Source organism: Pseudorca crassidens, chromosome 1, assembly GCF_039906515.1.
Source record: "Pseudorca crassidens isolate mPseCra1 chromosome 1, mPseCra1.hap1, whole genome shotgun sequence".
Taxonomy (NCBI): domain Eukaryota; kingdom Metazoa; phylum Chordata; class Mammalia; order Artiodactyla; family Delphinidae; genus Pseudorca; species Pseudorca crassidens.
The window spans coordinates 50,650,339-50,666,841 of NC_090296.1; the positions used below are offsets into that span (position 1 = coordinate 50,650,339).

A 16,503-nucleotide genomic window follows, 5' to 3' on the forward strand; every position below is an offset into this window, starting at 1 on the left:
AACACAATAGGTGGGCATAGTGAATTCTGTGTATAAATAGTTGCAGTGAATTCACTATGCAGATTTGATTACCACTCTTTTGTAGAAGCCTGAGGAAAACTCTTTAGACCAGTGGATTTCACATGGTAGAACTGAACCTTGGGGCTTGTGGGTTTTGGTGAATACCCTTGTCTCTGGGTGGAAAGGTGTGAATTTCAGTTACCAGTTTCATTACCAGGTAGTAGAAAAGGGCACACAACACTGTAGTCAGGTGCATTTGGGGACAAATTCAACCCAGTCACAGATGAGTTTCTTTCTGAAGATGGAGAAGCTGAACATATTCAGCAATTCCATTTGATTCCTGTAGCTCTTAAATGCAGGAAATTATCAGTAACAAAAAGAAAAGTGTAGAAGATATGTTTGATACCATTTATATGTTTATACTGTGTATGTATATGGATTGCACATGTAATGTGAAAATAAAAACAAACACGAGAGTGATAAACACCTAACTGAGGAGAGTGTTTATCTCCGGGGAGACAAGAGAATGGGATGCAGAGAGTTTGACAGGGGGCTTCTATCATATCTATAATGCTTATTTCTTAAGCTGTTTGGTAAAAAAAATATTGATGTTCATTATGTTATTCTCTGTACCTTGTTATATGCCTAGAATCTTAAATAATAATAATAATACAAAAAAATAATGTCAATAGACTTCCCACATTTTGAAGCCTAAGTCCTGTTTGCAACCAGTATAACACCATAAATGCCCTATCATTAATATTGGGGAAGAAGCATATTAGGTAGTTCTGGATAGTAAAAAAGAACCAAAGCAACACTTTTAGTGGAATGTTTAGCTCAAGATGGTGTCCTTTAGTTGCAGTAGCTACCAAAAGGGATCCAGTTGGACTTCTCATTGCCCAGCCAGAGTATCTTGGGCAATAACTTACCAATGAACATTAGATTGGAATGTAAAGTTATAACCTGTCAAATGTATGCATTAGGTATACAGACTTCTCATTATTAAATGATGATCTCTAAGGTTCCTAATTTTAGCTCTAAAGTCCTTTAATTTGTTCTGTGATTAATTTTGACATGGTAATCTAACAGTAGTTTGTATCTGTTAGCATTGTAAGGATGTAAAATATGACGACATATTTGCCAAGATCCCCTCTTTTTCCCACACTTCATTTTGAAAATATATTCTCGGGGGAATTCTGTAGTAAATTTTCAGACAAGATGTTTTCATTGTAAGTGATAGCTAAAGACTACACTACTGTGAAATGCAAGGGTAAAAGCCAAAAATCCTGCAATAAAGGTGATCTAGACCCTTTTGCAAAAAAGGGTTTCTCATTCTTGGTACTGTTGACGTTTGGGGCCAAATAATTCTTTATTGTGGGGGACTGTCCAGTTCACTGTAGAATGTTTAGCAGCATCCCTGGACTCTACCCACTAGATGCCAGCAGTACTCCCCTAGTATGACAACCAAAAATGTCTCCAGACGTTGCCAAATATCCTCTGGGGGCAAAGTCTCCCCTGTTTGAGAGCTACTAGTCTAGAGAATTTGGTAACCCTCACACTGCAAAATACTAATAGGAGAGTCTGGAGAAAATATAATAAAAATCCCTTGAAATACTTATAGCTGAGAGTGCAAGAAAATAAGGGCATCCCAGAAACGAAAACAGAGAGGAAATTGAATACCCAAGAACTAGGAGGAATTAGTGCTGATGCTGACTTGGAAAGGTAGGGAGGATTTTCTGATTTTGATGTAAATATAACTGAGTTTTGTTTTAATCTGTGATTTACAGACAATAAAATATGCAGATCTTGAGTGCTCAATGAAGTTTGGAAATTGTATAAACTCATGCATCCACCACACAAATCAAGATATAAAACATTAGGGACTTATATTTTAATTGCTACTCAAGTGCTGGAAAGGAAGCCTTGGGTCTGTAAAAGGTAAAAAGTTGGAACTGAGATCCCTTTGTAAAACCAGGGACTCTGGAAGGGCTGTACCCTCAGTGAAGAGGAAGTCTAGAAAAAAATCTCCTAAAAATCTAGAACCCTGGGCCTTCCCTCACAAGTACTTGGAGTTTCAATTTGTACCACTAGTTTGATCTAGGAACTTTAAGCTGAGAAATGGATCCTGCTTCAGACTAACACTTCTGCCTCTCACTCTCTCACTTTAAACAGATTAGAGTGAGTAAAAATCAGGGTAATTTGACCACAGACTGAATATGGTTGATACTAAGCAGTTAGCAGTTTTGTATTATTATTAAGAATCCTTTTAAGAGAAATATACATTGAAGTGAAATGATACGCCATCTGGGGTTTGCTTTAAAATAATCCAGTGGAGAGAGGTAGACAGAGTGGGGATATAGATGAAACAAGATTGGCTGTGTGTTGATTATTACTGAAACTGGGTAATACATACATGGGAGTTCCTTATACTGTTCATTTTACTTTTGTACATGTTTAATATTTTCCATTAAAAAAAAAGGTGTTCCTAGAATGGTTATACACCTGGAGTGTCTGACAGAAGCAAATATAAAACCTCTGTGGAGGGACATAATTTCAACCCAACGCCCCCTGCTGAATAGGAACTCACCAGCAAAAGTTCCAAAGCACTATAAGTGAGAGTAAGCAGATAGAATAAGTACTAGAATTAGACTCTAACAACTTTGGATAATAGTAATATTAGAAACCATAAAGTAAGTATGCTCCAATGAATTTTTTTAAAAAGGGAATGAAAAAAACTGAAAAAGAATAATAATTTAAAAAATACCCTAGGCAAATTTAGAAACCAAGTAATCAGAATTTCTAGAAATGAAAAATATAGTTCTTAAATTTTAAAACTCAAATGATTAAGTTAGACAGCTGGTTGGACCTCCCTTAAGAGAAAATTAGTAAATTGGAAGGTAAATCTGAAGAATTTAGAGAACAATGTTGTAAGCTAAAGATGCATCATGTGCAAATTAAGACATGGAGAAGATGAGAAGATTCCAGCCTACATCTCATAGGAGTTCCAGAGAAGTTGAGAAGAGGCAATACTTTGAAGAGAAGTAGTTGAGAATTTTCTGGAATGGACAAAAAGACATAAAATTCAAGATGTACAGTGAGTCCCATCTGAATTAAAAAACTAAATACAAGAATGTAAATAGATTATATAACTTCCAAATAGTAGAGGAAGAAAAAAGAATGTAGAAAACTCAGTAAGTCAAGAAAGGAGGTGGGAAAACTTCAGAAAAAGATCGGGTTAAATAGCATAAAATAATATAGTTGAAATCAAATATCAGAAATTATAATAAATGCAAATGTGTTAAGACAGAGATTATCAGGTTGGATTTTAAAAATCCACCTATGTGTTAGGCAAATGCTTATTCGAAGAAAGATGAGTCCTAGGTTCATTTTAGATAAAAGACACTTTAAGGTAAAAAATTATTGTTATAAATAAGGAGGGTCACTATAAATTTGTTGCATATGATAACAGAGCTAAGAAATACAGAGAACAAAAACTGACATAACTGGAAGCAGAAATCAAATCTATAATTGTGATGAGTGATTTTAAGACATGTCTGTTGATAGATGATAGCTCAAGCAGATAAAATATTAGGTTTGAGGGGAATTCCCTGGTTGTCCAGTGGTTAGGACTCGGTTCACTGCTGGGGTCCAGGTTCAATCCATGGTCGGGAAGCTAAGATCCCCTCAAGGCACTCGGCATGGCCAAAAAAAAAAAAAAAAATTAGATTTGAATAACACAATTAAAACACTTGATTTAGGGACTTCCCTGGCAGTCCAGTGGTTAAGACTCTGTGCTTCCAAGGAACTAACATCCCACGTGCCGTGCAGCATGGCCAAAAACTTAAAAGACCAACAAACAAAACCACTTGATTTAAGGGATGCATAGAACTCCCTCACCCCCATTATAGAATACTCATGTTTTTCAAGCCCTCACAGAACATTTACTAAGGCTCAAAATGATCTAAGCCCTAAACCAGTTTGTCAACAAAATTAAAAAACTGGGCATGGAAAAACCATGTTCTCTTGTTGCAATCCAGTTTGGTTGAATATTAATAACAAAAATACCCTTTCTTCACATTTGGAAATTAAGATGGAATGGTTGACTTGCCCTATATCACCACTCCCAATTTAAATATGCTCCTGTGAACTTCTGTTTTTAGATTAACGGTAGATCCCATGTGAGTTTTATAAAATACTAAATTGTCCTATTTGGAACTGTCCAAAGATGTCAGTTGTAGCCTATCATAGCTGTTTTCTAGCCCACAGTATTATGCCTGCCACAGAATAATAAAGCAATAAATACAACACTTCTCAGAAGAATGAGTGCCGTTAGTTACATATTTACCTGTTGTTTCTAGACATATTTAAGGGTCTAGGCCTTGCATTTCTATTAAATTTAGCTACAAATATGGCAAAATATGTGGCTACAAATAGCATTAAACAGTTAAATATAGCTAAATTCACAAATATTAAATTTTCTGAATCATTTGTTCTTTCAGTTATTAAAATAGAATTTAAAAGTATTGAGAGTTAAACAATTAAAATTTTCTATCCCTATTGAATACTTCCTATGAACACAAGTCTAGACAAGGGGGCAAAATAGGACTGTTTTATAAGATTCAGTTCTGGCCCTGAAGATGTTTATGGTTTATTTTACCTGAAATTTCAAAATTATAATATTCATCTCAAGCTGAGATATTCTGAGGGGGAATGCCTATATGTAATCATGCAAAGAAAAACCCTGAAATTTCATTAAGTGCTGAATAGGGAGCATGAAGAATTTGGTAATTTAAACATGCCATGTTAAATAGTTACTTTAGTTTGAACTAAAGTGAGTTTCTTAGAAAAAGTTAATCTTGTATATTTTTTTTACAGTTTGGATTATAGGTTTTGAATACTTGGGCAGGACTGTAGGGGATGTCGAGAACATAGTTGGTGTTTGTAAGAGGAATAAATAAATATAGACACATTTTTAACTGTAGTTAATCAGTACTAACTTCTATTTGCTTAGAAAGAGTAAGGAGAATATACTAACTAAACCTTCATGGAGAGGAAAGTTTTTATTTTGAACACTCAACATCAGTAGGTAGTCATGCCACTGTGTGTCCCCTGCATGTTGGCTTTCTGTGAGATAAAAGGAGAAGGACAAGAAAACTCATAGAGATGCTCACAACAGCAATAGGAGCATTATCCAAGAAAAGAGAGGAGAAATGCTGTTTTGATTGGTTGAGAGAAGCTACAAACACAGAATGTACAAAATAGACCACACACTGGCTAATAGGCTGTTATGTATCCTTACCCTAAGAAATTTCAGCTTCAGTCCCATTCTGCCTCTTTGTGCTGTATTTTTTGCGGTACGCGGGCCTCTCACTGTTGTGGCCTCTCCTGTTGCGGAGCACAGGCTCCAGACGCACAGGCTCAGGGGCCATGGCTCACGGGCCCAGCAGCTCCGCAGCATGTGGGATCTTCCCGGACCGGGGCACGAACCCGTGTTCCCTGCATCGGCAGGCGGACTCTCAACCACTGCGCCACCAGGGAAGCCCTTTGTATCTGATTCTTCCTTGGAAATCCTTATAGCTCAAAAATCTCCTGTCCAGATTCCCTGCAGCCTTCTATATTACAGGTTACTTTTATTACAGAATCTTTCACCCCTGTTGTTGTAATTCTTATTTATCTCTCTACAGATGAACTGTATAGCTATGTAACTTCAGGCAAGTTACTTAATCTCTCTATTTTCTTTGCTGTTAAATATAAACTATAAACATATCAGCCTCTTAGAGTTGTTGTGAGGATTAAATGAGAGAATTCCTAGCATGGAGTAAGCACTTGGTAAAAAAATAGCTATTATTATCATGATCTCTCCTCAGCCAGGCTGAGGTCTTAGAGGGCAGTGCTCTCGTATTGTTCTTTGTATCTTCCTCAAGTGCTTATCTGCATCTGCCCAGAATCAATAAAAAGTGTTTAATATTGTTGCCTGATTTCTTGAGTCTTGCTGGTGTGTATAAGGCAACTGTTTGCAAACTGGGTTTTCTTAAGCAGTTTCAGTGGAGGCGCTTTTGGACTCCAAAATTATTTTATCCAGATTTTATCTGTAAACTTTATTTTTAAAACTAAAAAAAAAAATCTAATTTGTAAACTCAAATGTTGTAAAACAGAACTTTTAACGTTAAAGGCTCTTACTGTATTAACATGCTGTTAATTCATTTTTGTGCATTTCCTTTAATTAAGAGTGTGTCATTTCTCTTTAATTAATTGAAGGTTATCCTGATATTAAATGCTAAACAGTTAAAAATCAAAACAAACTACAAAGCCAGCATTTGCTGCCATTTGCAAATATTTTTTCCATAACTTTTAATAGTGTACAACCAAAACATAAAAATACTTAGAATTCTGTAGCGCATGTAGGAATGTAGCTGACACACATAATTCTTGCTTTCTTTACTTTGTATTATCTTGCTTTCTATTCTAGTGATTGATTGTATAATAAATTCATTTTGTAAATTTAAATAAAAATACATCTATTCTAATTAAATATGGATTTATCTGCTACTTTTGGAAAGAACCCATTTGTGTATTTTAGGGTAAGGATATATGCTTGACAGGCTACAACTGGCAGCCTTTGGCTAAACACAAACCTATTGGGTTTTCACATAATTGTGCATTTAGAAGAATAAAGACTTTATTGCTTTAAGAATACTTTGAAACCACTGACACGTATGTAAAGTGTCCTGTCGCTTCTAGTCAGATGACTACCACTCTTGCTTTTGCAGAGGTCCAGCTGGAGTAAGAGCCCAAGCCCTGGATAGAGATGGAAATCTCGTAGAAGATTTTGTATTTGATGGAGGAGTTGGGGATATTGGAAATCGCATTCTTCATGTGAGAAATGCACCTTCCCCTGCTGCCACTTCTTCCCTTGCAATTTCTGGAATGATTGCAGATGAAGTACAACAGAGATTTAAATTGTAAATAATGAAAGGAGCTAGGTATGCATTTTAATCTCCACATTCAGCAACAAGAATGTACTAACTACATTCTTTAAGTTTCATTTAAGAAAAATGGTTTAAAATGTCATTTTAGATAACCACTGAATTTTTTAAATTATGTAATGTGGAAATAATGATTTTTTAAAGTCCATGCTCTTTAAAAAGGTACAGTTGTATCTGTCCTGAATTCTTGACTTTGTTAATGACCTGTCCTCACCAACCATGACCTAGAGATTTGGCTTTTTTGGAATTTCTGGGAACTACAGCATGAAAAAGTGATTATTCCCCTAACTTTTTGACTTTATAATATCTAAGCTTTTTTGTCTTTTCTAGACAAGAAAATATATTGTAGGTTGCAAACCTTTTAATTTTGAAGAGTCATAGAAAAGCTCACATCATTTAGAGCAACAGTATTTGTATGTGGGAATTTAAAATTGTTGATTCAAATATATGAAATTTCACATTTTGAAGTAGTTTGAATAAGATTCTGTCTTATCTACATTTGTAAGAAATAACTTTGCAAAAGAAACTCAAAGCATTTATTATTCCCAGTTTCTTTATAATTCACTTGGTCTGGTGTCATCCCTAAATCTAAACAGCAGTCCACAATGAGTATTTTGCTTACTCTTCAGTCTTCTGTGGTTGAGAAACTAAAAGAACTTAGAATCCTGACACTGACATACAGAACTTTGTAATTTAAAATAGTATTTATCTCTTATATCTCTGTTCTTCAGTCATACCAAGGTTCTCAGATGTTGGCCAAGATCACTAATGATTCATGCCTACTTGACTTTTCCAGAATCCTATAAACCTTTATGAGGATATTTCTTCATTTGGGGGAAATACCTAATTTTGAGGCATTCACTTTTGTACACCGCAAAAGTGCCTTACAATCATGTGTATTTCATGAGTATTTTAAATTGTTGCCCAGTGCCATACTGTATACTATGTACTATATATATACGTGTGTGTGTGGTATCTGTTGAAATGATTCTTGCAATACAGAATGTTGGAAAATAGAAATATAAATGAAAATATGGTATAATGTGGGGAAACTTATTGCAGAACCACCATTTAGGTGAGAAATTTTCATCCATTCCCTCACATATGCTGTCTCTGGATTAATCTTCCAGTCTTCATTTTTTCTTTCCTCTCGTCTCTCCAAAACTGTGTGAAGGATGAGTCAGAAAGATGAGCATTTTGGTTGATAGCAAAACTTACCAGTTTTCTTCCTTTTCACTTTAAGCCAATGATTACATTGAGCTACCTCATCAATTAATTTGAAAGGCTACACATCATCAGCTCATGTTACAGAATAGCACATCTCAGGTGAATAGATTAGACAGTTCTTCAGCACTTGGGATGAGAATACTGAAAGCAGTTGGAAAGTATTCACAGAGGAAACAAGCCCTAATGGTTCTTCATAACAACCGATTCTTCCAAGAAATGTGATACACAGGGTATTTTCTGTTTCATTGCAAGACTATTAAGAGATGGAAAATATTACAATTCTCTATTTCATTAACAGTAAGATTGCATATACACTAAGCTGTGAAAGACTGAAGTTATAAAAATAACTACCCTAATTAAAGCAACCCCCATTCCTTTTGGGTCTTTACCCCAAAAAATACAAGTGAAAAAATTATTGAAAGCGTTTTGAATGTGTAGATTATTCTATTGTAAAACGTTTTTATTTATGTCAATAGAGTTTTGTTGTGGAATAATGCTATAATATTTAAAAGTTTTGTGTATTTCTAAGAGAGAAGAATTGTATATTAATATTAAAAATATTTTAATGAGCTTTGGTGTTGTGAACATAAATTTTAGTTTCATAAAAACTCTGATTCAGTACTTACCTGGGAGGGGATATACCATGATCATGAGGGTGGTTTTCCCAGGGTGCAGCTCATGCATTGCACTCCGGATGTGCTGAGCCCTGCAATTTCCCCAAATGTGGGAAACTTGGCTGCATGATTTGTGGTATTGGGGAACTGTGTTTGAGCTTTCCCCTGTTTTTTTCTGTTTTAACAATAGAGATCCTTCAAGACCGTTTTCTAGGGGTCCAGTGGTTGTGTTTATGTAATACTGAAGAGAACCTTTAGTGTGTCATCCATTTAATGTGGGTACTGGATGGTGGTTAATATGACACAGGGATATGGAGAAATAAGTATTTTTTAAAAACTCTGATTCATATAAATTTTGTGCTATCAATAGGCTTTAAATAGCAGCCAATCAAAAGAAAAAAGCTTGTATTTGTGTATAATATAAAAATGAGGAAGAGTAGTTTATATTTTGGGTAAAAAGTGGAACACTAGGGACTTCCCGGGTGGCGCAGTGGTTAAGAATCTGCCTGCCAATGCAGGGGACACAGGTTCGATCCCTGGTCCCGGAAGATCCCACATGCTGTGGAGCAACTAAGCCCGTGAGCTGCAACCACTGAAGCCCACGCGCCTGGAGCCCATGCTCCGCAACAAGAGAAGCCACCGCAATGAGAAGCACGAGCACCGCAACGAAGTGTGACGCCCACTCGCTGCAGCTAGAGAAAGCCCGTGCACAGCAATGAAGACCCTACACAGCCAAAAAAAAAAAAGTGGAGCACTTTCCTACTTACAAAAAATGGCTTTCCATTTGGTAGTGGTAGCAATATCTGGCTGACTTCAGTGTCATCCTCATACCCAGAGTACCAGGGAACATTATTTCTGTTCCATAGTAGAATGTGTATAACATACCAATACACAGTGCTTTTTCCATGGAGAGGAGGGCAATAAGTAAATCTTTTGGAATTTCATACAAAATTATTGTTCCTCTTGGGAAGACATTTTCGGTATGCCACCTCTTACACGGGGTTGGGGTTCTGGGCATGAGCCTCCCATATGGGTTATAGGGCAAATGATCTATCTGAGTGCCTGCTCCAATTTCTTTCCAGCGGGTGGACTGTTAAGAGGACCAGAGTTAGCTACAGCAACGGACCATGAAAGTGAGTGACAACAACATTTATTGTTTCCTGTGGCATTGCTTTGGTTTGCTACTGACTGGCAGCACTTGTAGCTTTAAATAAATGGAGGAAGTAGGAGAGAGTAAATGCGAAAAAAGTTAAGTCCTTCTTGAAAATGTTTTTCAGTGAGAGAATTTTTTTTGTTGTTGTTGTTGTTGTACGCGGGCCTCTCACTCTTGTGGCCTCTCCCGTTGCGGAGCACAGGCTCCGGACGCGCAGGCTCAGCGGCCATGGCTCACGGGCCTAGCCGCTCCGCGGCATGTGGGATCTTCCCAGACCAGGGCACGAACCCGTGTCCCCTGCATCGGCAGGCGGACTCTCAACCACTGCGCCACCAGGGAAGCCCTGAGAGAATATTAGTGGTAAAATTTTTACTGCCTTTTAAAATTTGAGATGTGCTTGGGTCATTCAACTTATCTCCTTAAAGCCATTCTAAATTCTAAAAAGACAAGTAAAATTACAATGAGGTATCACCTCACACCGGTCAGAATGGCCATCACCAAAAAGTCTACAAATAACAAATGCAGGAGAGGGTGTAGAGAAATAGGAACTCTCCTACACTGTTGGTGGGAATGTAAACTGGTGCAGCCACTATGGAGAACAAGTATGGAGGTTCCTTAAAAAACTAAAAATAGAGCTACTATATGATCCAGCAACCCTACTCCTGGGCATATATCCAGAGAAAACCATAATTCGAAAAGATACATGCACCCCAATGTTCAATGCAGCACTATTTACAATAGCCAAGAGATGGAAGCAACCTAAATGTCCACCAACAGAAAAATGGATAAAGAAGATGTCGTATATATATACAATGGAATGTGAGCCATAAAAAAGAATGAAATAATGCCATTTGCAGCAACATGGATGGACCTAGAGATTATCACACTAAGTGAAGTAAGCCAGACAGAGAAAGGCAAATATCATACGATACCGCTTATATGTGGAATCTAAAAGAAAAACAAAAAAGACACAAATGAACTTACTTCCAAAACAGAAAGAGACAGAGACAGAAAACAAACTTATGGTTACTAAAGGGGAAAGGGTGTGGGGGGAGGGATAAATTGGGAGACTGGGATTAACATATACACATTACTATGTATAAAATAGATAACCTACAAGGACCTACTGTATAGCACAGGGAACTGTACTCAATATTATGTAATAATGTATAAGGGAAAATAATCTTAAAAAGCATATATATATATATATATATGTGTGTGTGTGTGTGTGTGCGCGTGTGTGTGTGTGTGTGTACAACTGAATCGCCGTGCTGGACAACTGAAACTTATACGACATTGTAAATGAACTATACTTCAATAAAAAATTTTAAAAATAAATTCTAAAGACAAGTAAAATTACTATCAAATTCTTAGTATGATAGCATATTAATTTTAACTCAAATTTATGATTGAGTTTTCGTTATATATCCATAGGCCCTCTCTCTCATGGTATCAGTGTGTTTAATACTTCTATTTTTCAACACTTGAAGCGTGTGTTTCTAATGAGGTTGGAGTTTTTCATTTAAAAAAACAGCTTTTAATTAATATTTTGAATAAGTACAACATTCATATAGTTGAAAATTCAAAAGTTATAAAAAAGTACACAGTGGCAAGTCTCCCTCTCTCCTCTAGCCCCCCAGTTCTTATCCCTGAGGCATCAAAACTTATCAATATCTTGTGCAGCCTTGCAGAAATATTTATATATAATAAAATACTGTCTCCATTTTTTTTTACACAACTGGTAGCATACTCTGCATACTGTATTATACATCCTGCTCTTTTCGCTTTGCGGTGTATCTTGGAGAATGTTCAAGTGGCCTGAACACAGTGGCCTGGTTCTTTTTAGATGACTTTATAGGTTCCATTCTCTGGATTTATTATTTGTTGAACCAGTCCCTTATTCCTACTGATGATTATTTAAATTGTTTATTTCTAGGGTTTTTTTTTGTTGTTGTTTTGCTGTAACAAACAATACCGTAATGAATAATACTGTGCAAAGTCATTTCACATATGAGCAAGTATACCTATAGGACATATTCTTAGAATTTATCGGGTCAAAGGGTATATGCCTTTGCAACTTGGATGTTGTCAAGTTGCCCTTGATGGAGATTGAACCAATTTACCAATCTCACCAATAATCTATCAGAGTACCAGTTTCCCCATATTCTCACCAACATAGTATATAATCAAACTTTCTGAACTGTGCTATTCTATTCTAATAGGTGAAAAATGATAACAGTATTATTTAAATTTGCGATTTTTGTAATATGAGGTTGCGCATCTTCAATATGTTTGAGACATTTATATTTCCTTTTCATATCTTTTATCTTTATTTTCTTATTAAGTTTTAGTCTTATTAATTTGCAGGAATTCCTTTAGATGTTAGGGAGATTAACTGTGTAGGAAATGAGTTGCGAATATTTTTTCCAGTTTGTTATTTGCCTTTTGGCTTAGCTTGTGGTGTTTTTCTTTGGTATACATTTAAAAAAATAGAATTTATCAATCTACATTTTATATCATAGTAGAAAGGTCTTTGTACTCCAAAGTTATAAACAGATTATTTTATGGTTTTATTTTTTACATTTAAATATTTGACACATCTTGGCTTTAGCCTAGTGTAGAGTATACAGTATTGATCCAACATGTTTTTCTAGGTGGCCCATTTGTCTGGTTGGGAAACTTTTTACTGGTGTCATTCTTGGATTATCTTCCACATGCACGTGGATCACATTTCTGTTTGCCTAGCCCACAGATCACAACTCAGATGCCTGTAGAGACTAGGCAGGTTACATAAAAGGGTGAAGAGTGCCAGCTGGGGAGTATAGCCAACTGGAAACGGGATGGCATATTTTTCTAAAGAGGCAGCCACTACCCCACTGCCTGCTGATTATTCCCTTGCAAGAAGCATCAGGGCCCAGTGTTGCCAGATCTTTGTCAAGAGAAGCTGAAAATCCAGATTTTTATACGAAATCTCTTAATTTTAAAATATTAACAACAGTTTAAAAATTTTAAATATAGCTTTGGTTAAACAAAATGTGTCTTCAGACCTGATTTGACCCAGAGAAGGCTTCTAACCTCCTTAGCCAAGAATGAAACTTCCCATTAACAACTTTACTCTCCTACAAGAAAATACAATCACAGTCCAGTAGTTTGACAGCCTAGCAGTTTATAGCTGGAGTTCAGGAAGAGAGAGAAAAGTAAAGACACTATATAAGCCAAGATCTTTGCCCTCACTGATGGAAAGATTGGAGAGATACAAGAATTTCCCTATCTTACCTTTATCCCAAGTATTGTACGTGGGAATGTGGGTGTGGCCATTATATATATATATATATATATATATATATATATTTTTTTTTTTTTTAAGTACGCGGGCTTCTCACTGCTGTGGCCTCTCCCATTGCGGAGCACAGGCTCCGGACGCGCAGGCCCAGCGGGCACGGCTCATGGGCCCAGCCGCTCCGCGGCACGCGGGATCCTCCCGGACTGGGGCACGAACCCGCGTCCCCTGCATCGGCAGAAGGACCCTCAACCACTGCGCCACCAGGGAAGCCCTAGAGATATTTTTTTAATTGAAGTATTTCTGATTTACAATATTAGTTTCAGGTGTACAACACAATGATTCAATATTTTTTATATATTATGCTCCACTTAAACTTATTACAAAACACTGGCTATATTTCCCTGTGCTGTACAATATATCCTTGTTGCTTATCTATTAGAAAAGATTCTTGATTCAGTGGATACTTGGATTAGAAAAATGGTTGAGTGGATACTAAATTTTCCAACTCTGCCATTATGATTTTGCCAAAATGACAAAATGGTGCTTGTTTTAAGGTAGGATAATTGCTCTGCTACTGATCTGGAACTGAAGCGTGGCACAGACTTTTTTTTTTTTGGCAACCTGTTCTTCCTTTCCCTTCCTCACTGCTAGTGGCTGGGAACAATGTACTGTAATTCATGTATGTTCTCAGCGTCTTTAGTGGGATGAAATTTATGTTAATGATAAAGTTTCCAGAGTCTTCAACTCAGGAAAGCTTAAGGTCTGGGGATCTTTTTTGGGCTGCTGATGAGTATGGCTGGCCCCAAGGGCAGATCCGGGTTTTGTGGCGCCTGACACCTCCACACCGCCACAGTTTGGAGGACACCATTAAGAAAACAATGCAAAAATATGGGAAGTTTTACCAAAACGGTATGAAATTTTTGTGAACACATAGGGGCTCATGCAAGTGAAAGACCTTTAAGTTCAAGCTTGATTAACGTTGCCATCTGCCTTTTTTGGCCCTACTGTGTGCTAAGGGCTTCCCACTCCTCACTTCCTTCAGTCCCCACAGCACCACGCTATGAAATTGTTACATATACAGAATAGCCATGTAAACACAAATACATTAAATATCTTGTCCAGCCGGAAAGTCCCTTTCTCTACAAATCCCTATACTGCTTCCCATGACGGAGTCCTGGGGCTCGAGGAGTGGCATCGAGTCAGGATTGTCTCGGGAAGATCGAGAGGAGGGAGAGTGTGTGTAAAACGCAGTCAGTGAGTTGCGGAGTCTGTCTGGAACGTACACCCAGCAAGCGCCCAGGAGACGCGCACTCCTGCGAGGAGGCCTCCGCTCCCGGCCAGCCCCTTTGCCCTCTCCGCGGCGCGCATGCTCCGTGCGGGGCTGCTCCAGCTACACGGGATAATGAGCGCGGGGCGGAGGGGGCTGGCCGAGCCGCGCTTGCTGGGACCCGGAGCTTGGCGGCGGCCCTGGGGCGCTGTGCGCGGCTGCTGAAGGGGCGGCGGCGGTGGTGGTGGCCAACGCTGTGCGCACCAGTGTGGCTCTCTCGCCCGACGCGCGCGCCCGGTCTGTCCCCAGGGCCCTCTGGAGGTGACTCGGGTGGGCCGGGCAGGGCGGTGTTGCCGGTTGGGAGGGCGGAGATGAGGCGATGAGGAGACAAGCCGCCGCCGCCGCCGCTCTCTGCTTGCCGCGGCCGTAGCGGGAGTCCGAGGAGGGGAGAGGCCAGCTGTACCCCCGCCGGGTTGCGAACCCAGACAAAGGAGGAGGAGCCGCCCGAGAAGCGGGCCAGCACCGCCGGGAAAGGAGGCCACCGCTTCGGTCGCAGCCGGGGGCCGTCCGGGTTCACGGGCCGCCGCGCTTCCTCTGCGGACTCTGCACTAGGCGAGGCCGCGGGGCCGAGGAAGCCGCCCCCGGAGCCCCCGCCCGCCCGCCGGCGCCGCCTCCGAGCTGCCTCGGCCGTAGCCGCGGCCCGGGCAGGAGGAGGCGGCGGCGGCCGGCGAGGCGAGGCGGCCTGCGCCCTGTCTGTCAGGCCACCGGCCCGGCCCGTTTCGGCCCGCGGGCCGCCCCCGATGCGGAGGCGCTGCCGCCGGGGCCATGCAGCAGGCGCCGCAGCCGTACGAGTTCTTCAGCGAAGAGAACAGTCCGAAATGGCGGGGACTGTTGGTCTCGGCCCTGCGGAAGGTCAGTGCTGGTGCCCGTGCGGCCGCGGGGCCCCCAGGGAGGTGCCGGGGCAGAGGCGGGAGGCAGGCGGGCGGGGCGCGCGGGCCGCGGCCCCTCGGACGCTCTTACGGGGAGCTACACGCCCTCCCCGCGCTCGGGGCCCGCAGGCCCAGCACTTTTTCTCCGGCTGGCGATGGGGGCGCGTGATTGCCTGCTGCGTCCAAAAGGACGTTTTCTCAAGTTCTTGCTTGGCCCCGGAAGGAAGGTTTTGTTATGATCATAAAACTGGATTTCACGTTGCAGTCATTTCGTCAGGCGACTTCCGCCGTTGACCAATTTGTTGTCCTCAGGCTGGATTCGGGCAAGAGAAAGTCCCGCTGGTATTTAGACAGTTTCTAAAACAAAAGCACATTTCTAGCCTGTGTAATTACTTTTAATTAAGTTCCTTGGGGCTGTTCCCTTAGTCGATTTGCTCGTGAAGGGGGTCCACTCACCTAAGAGGTGGTGACTTTTTTTTTTGTAAGATGGATGTGTTTCTCGAGAAATGTCAGTGAGCCATGATATTGCTTTGAACAATTCTTGAGGTCAACTTAAAGTGCCTCCTCCCTTCCTGCAAAAGGCGTCCCCCCTGTTTACGAGAGATTTCCCTTGTAGAATTCGGTCAGTTTCTTCACTGAGTGCAGTTTAGCACTTAGAATCATTTTAAGGGGACGAAAAAGGAGCAGCTCATAAAAATGAATCTTTTAAGTTTGGGTGCATCACTAGGGTGCATCTCTCCTGTAGATGGTGTCAGTTTTCGTCTGCATTTAGGTAATAATCATACTATCATTTTTATAATAAAACCTTTTGTAAGGTCAAGGCATTTAAAGAGTGTAAATGGGTGCAGGAGAAGATACCATACCTACTGAGCGTGGGTTTTCCTTGCCAGTGATTCAAACTTAGTCCCTTCTACCTTTTGTGGAAAATAACCAAGAATAAATTTTAAAATAATAAAGAATAAACATTAATTTAAAAGGCTGCCCTTGGAAAATAAATCTTCATACGTTAAATTTCTACAAGTGAAAGGAAGTAGTATATTAAAT

General features: G+C 39.6%; 2 protein-coding genes and 1 non-coding gene across 7 annotated transcripts in view; all 3 read left to right on the forward strand.

Annotated features, from left to right (window-relative positions):
• Positions 1–8,784, forward strand: part of L2HGDH (L-2-hydroxyglutarate dehydrogenase) — a 51,089-nt gene extending 42,305 nt beyond the window's left edge. For all 5 annotated transcript variants that reach the window (XM_067736356.1, XM_067736348.1, XM_067736340.1 and 2 more), the window contains one exon: positions 6,771–8,784. In XM_067736356.1, the coding sequence (XP_067592457.1) occupies positions 6,771–6,966 (196 nt within the window). In that variant the 3' untranslated portion in view covers positions 6,967–8,784. The remainder of the gene's footprint in view (positions 1–6,770) is intronic.
• Positions 8,785–8,831: 47 nt separating this feature from the next.
• On the forward strand, positions 8,832–8,995 carry LOC137207295 (U1 spliceosomal RNA). Its single transcript, XR_010935018.1, has one exon. It is a non-coding gene; the product is annotated as a U1 spliceosomal RNA (small nuclear RNA).
• A 6,181-nt stretch (positions 8,996–15,176) lies between these two features.
• Positions 15,177–16,503, forward strand: part of SOS2 (SOS Ras/Rho guanine nucleotide exchange factor 2) — a 100,168-nt gene continuing 98,841 nt past the window's right edge. The window contains exon 1 of the mRNA XM_067736505.1: positions 15,177–15,442. Within this exon, the coding sequence (XP_067592606.1) occupies positions 15,356–15,442 (87 nt within the window). The 5' untranslated portion in view covers positions 15,177–15,355. The remainder of the gene's footprint in view (positions 15,443–16,503) is intronic.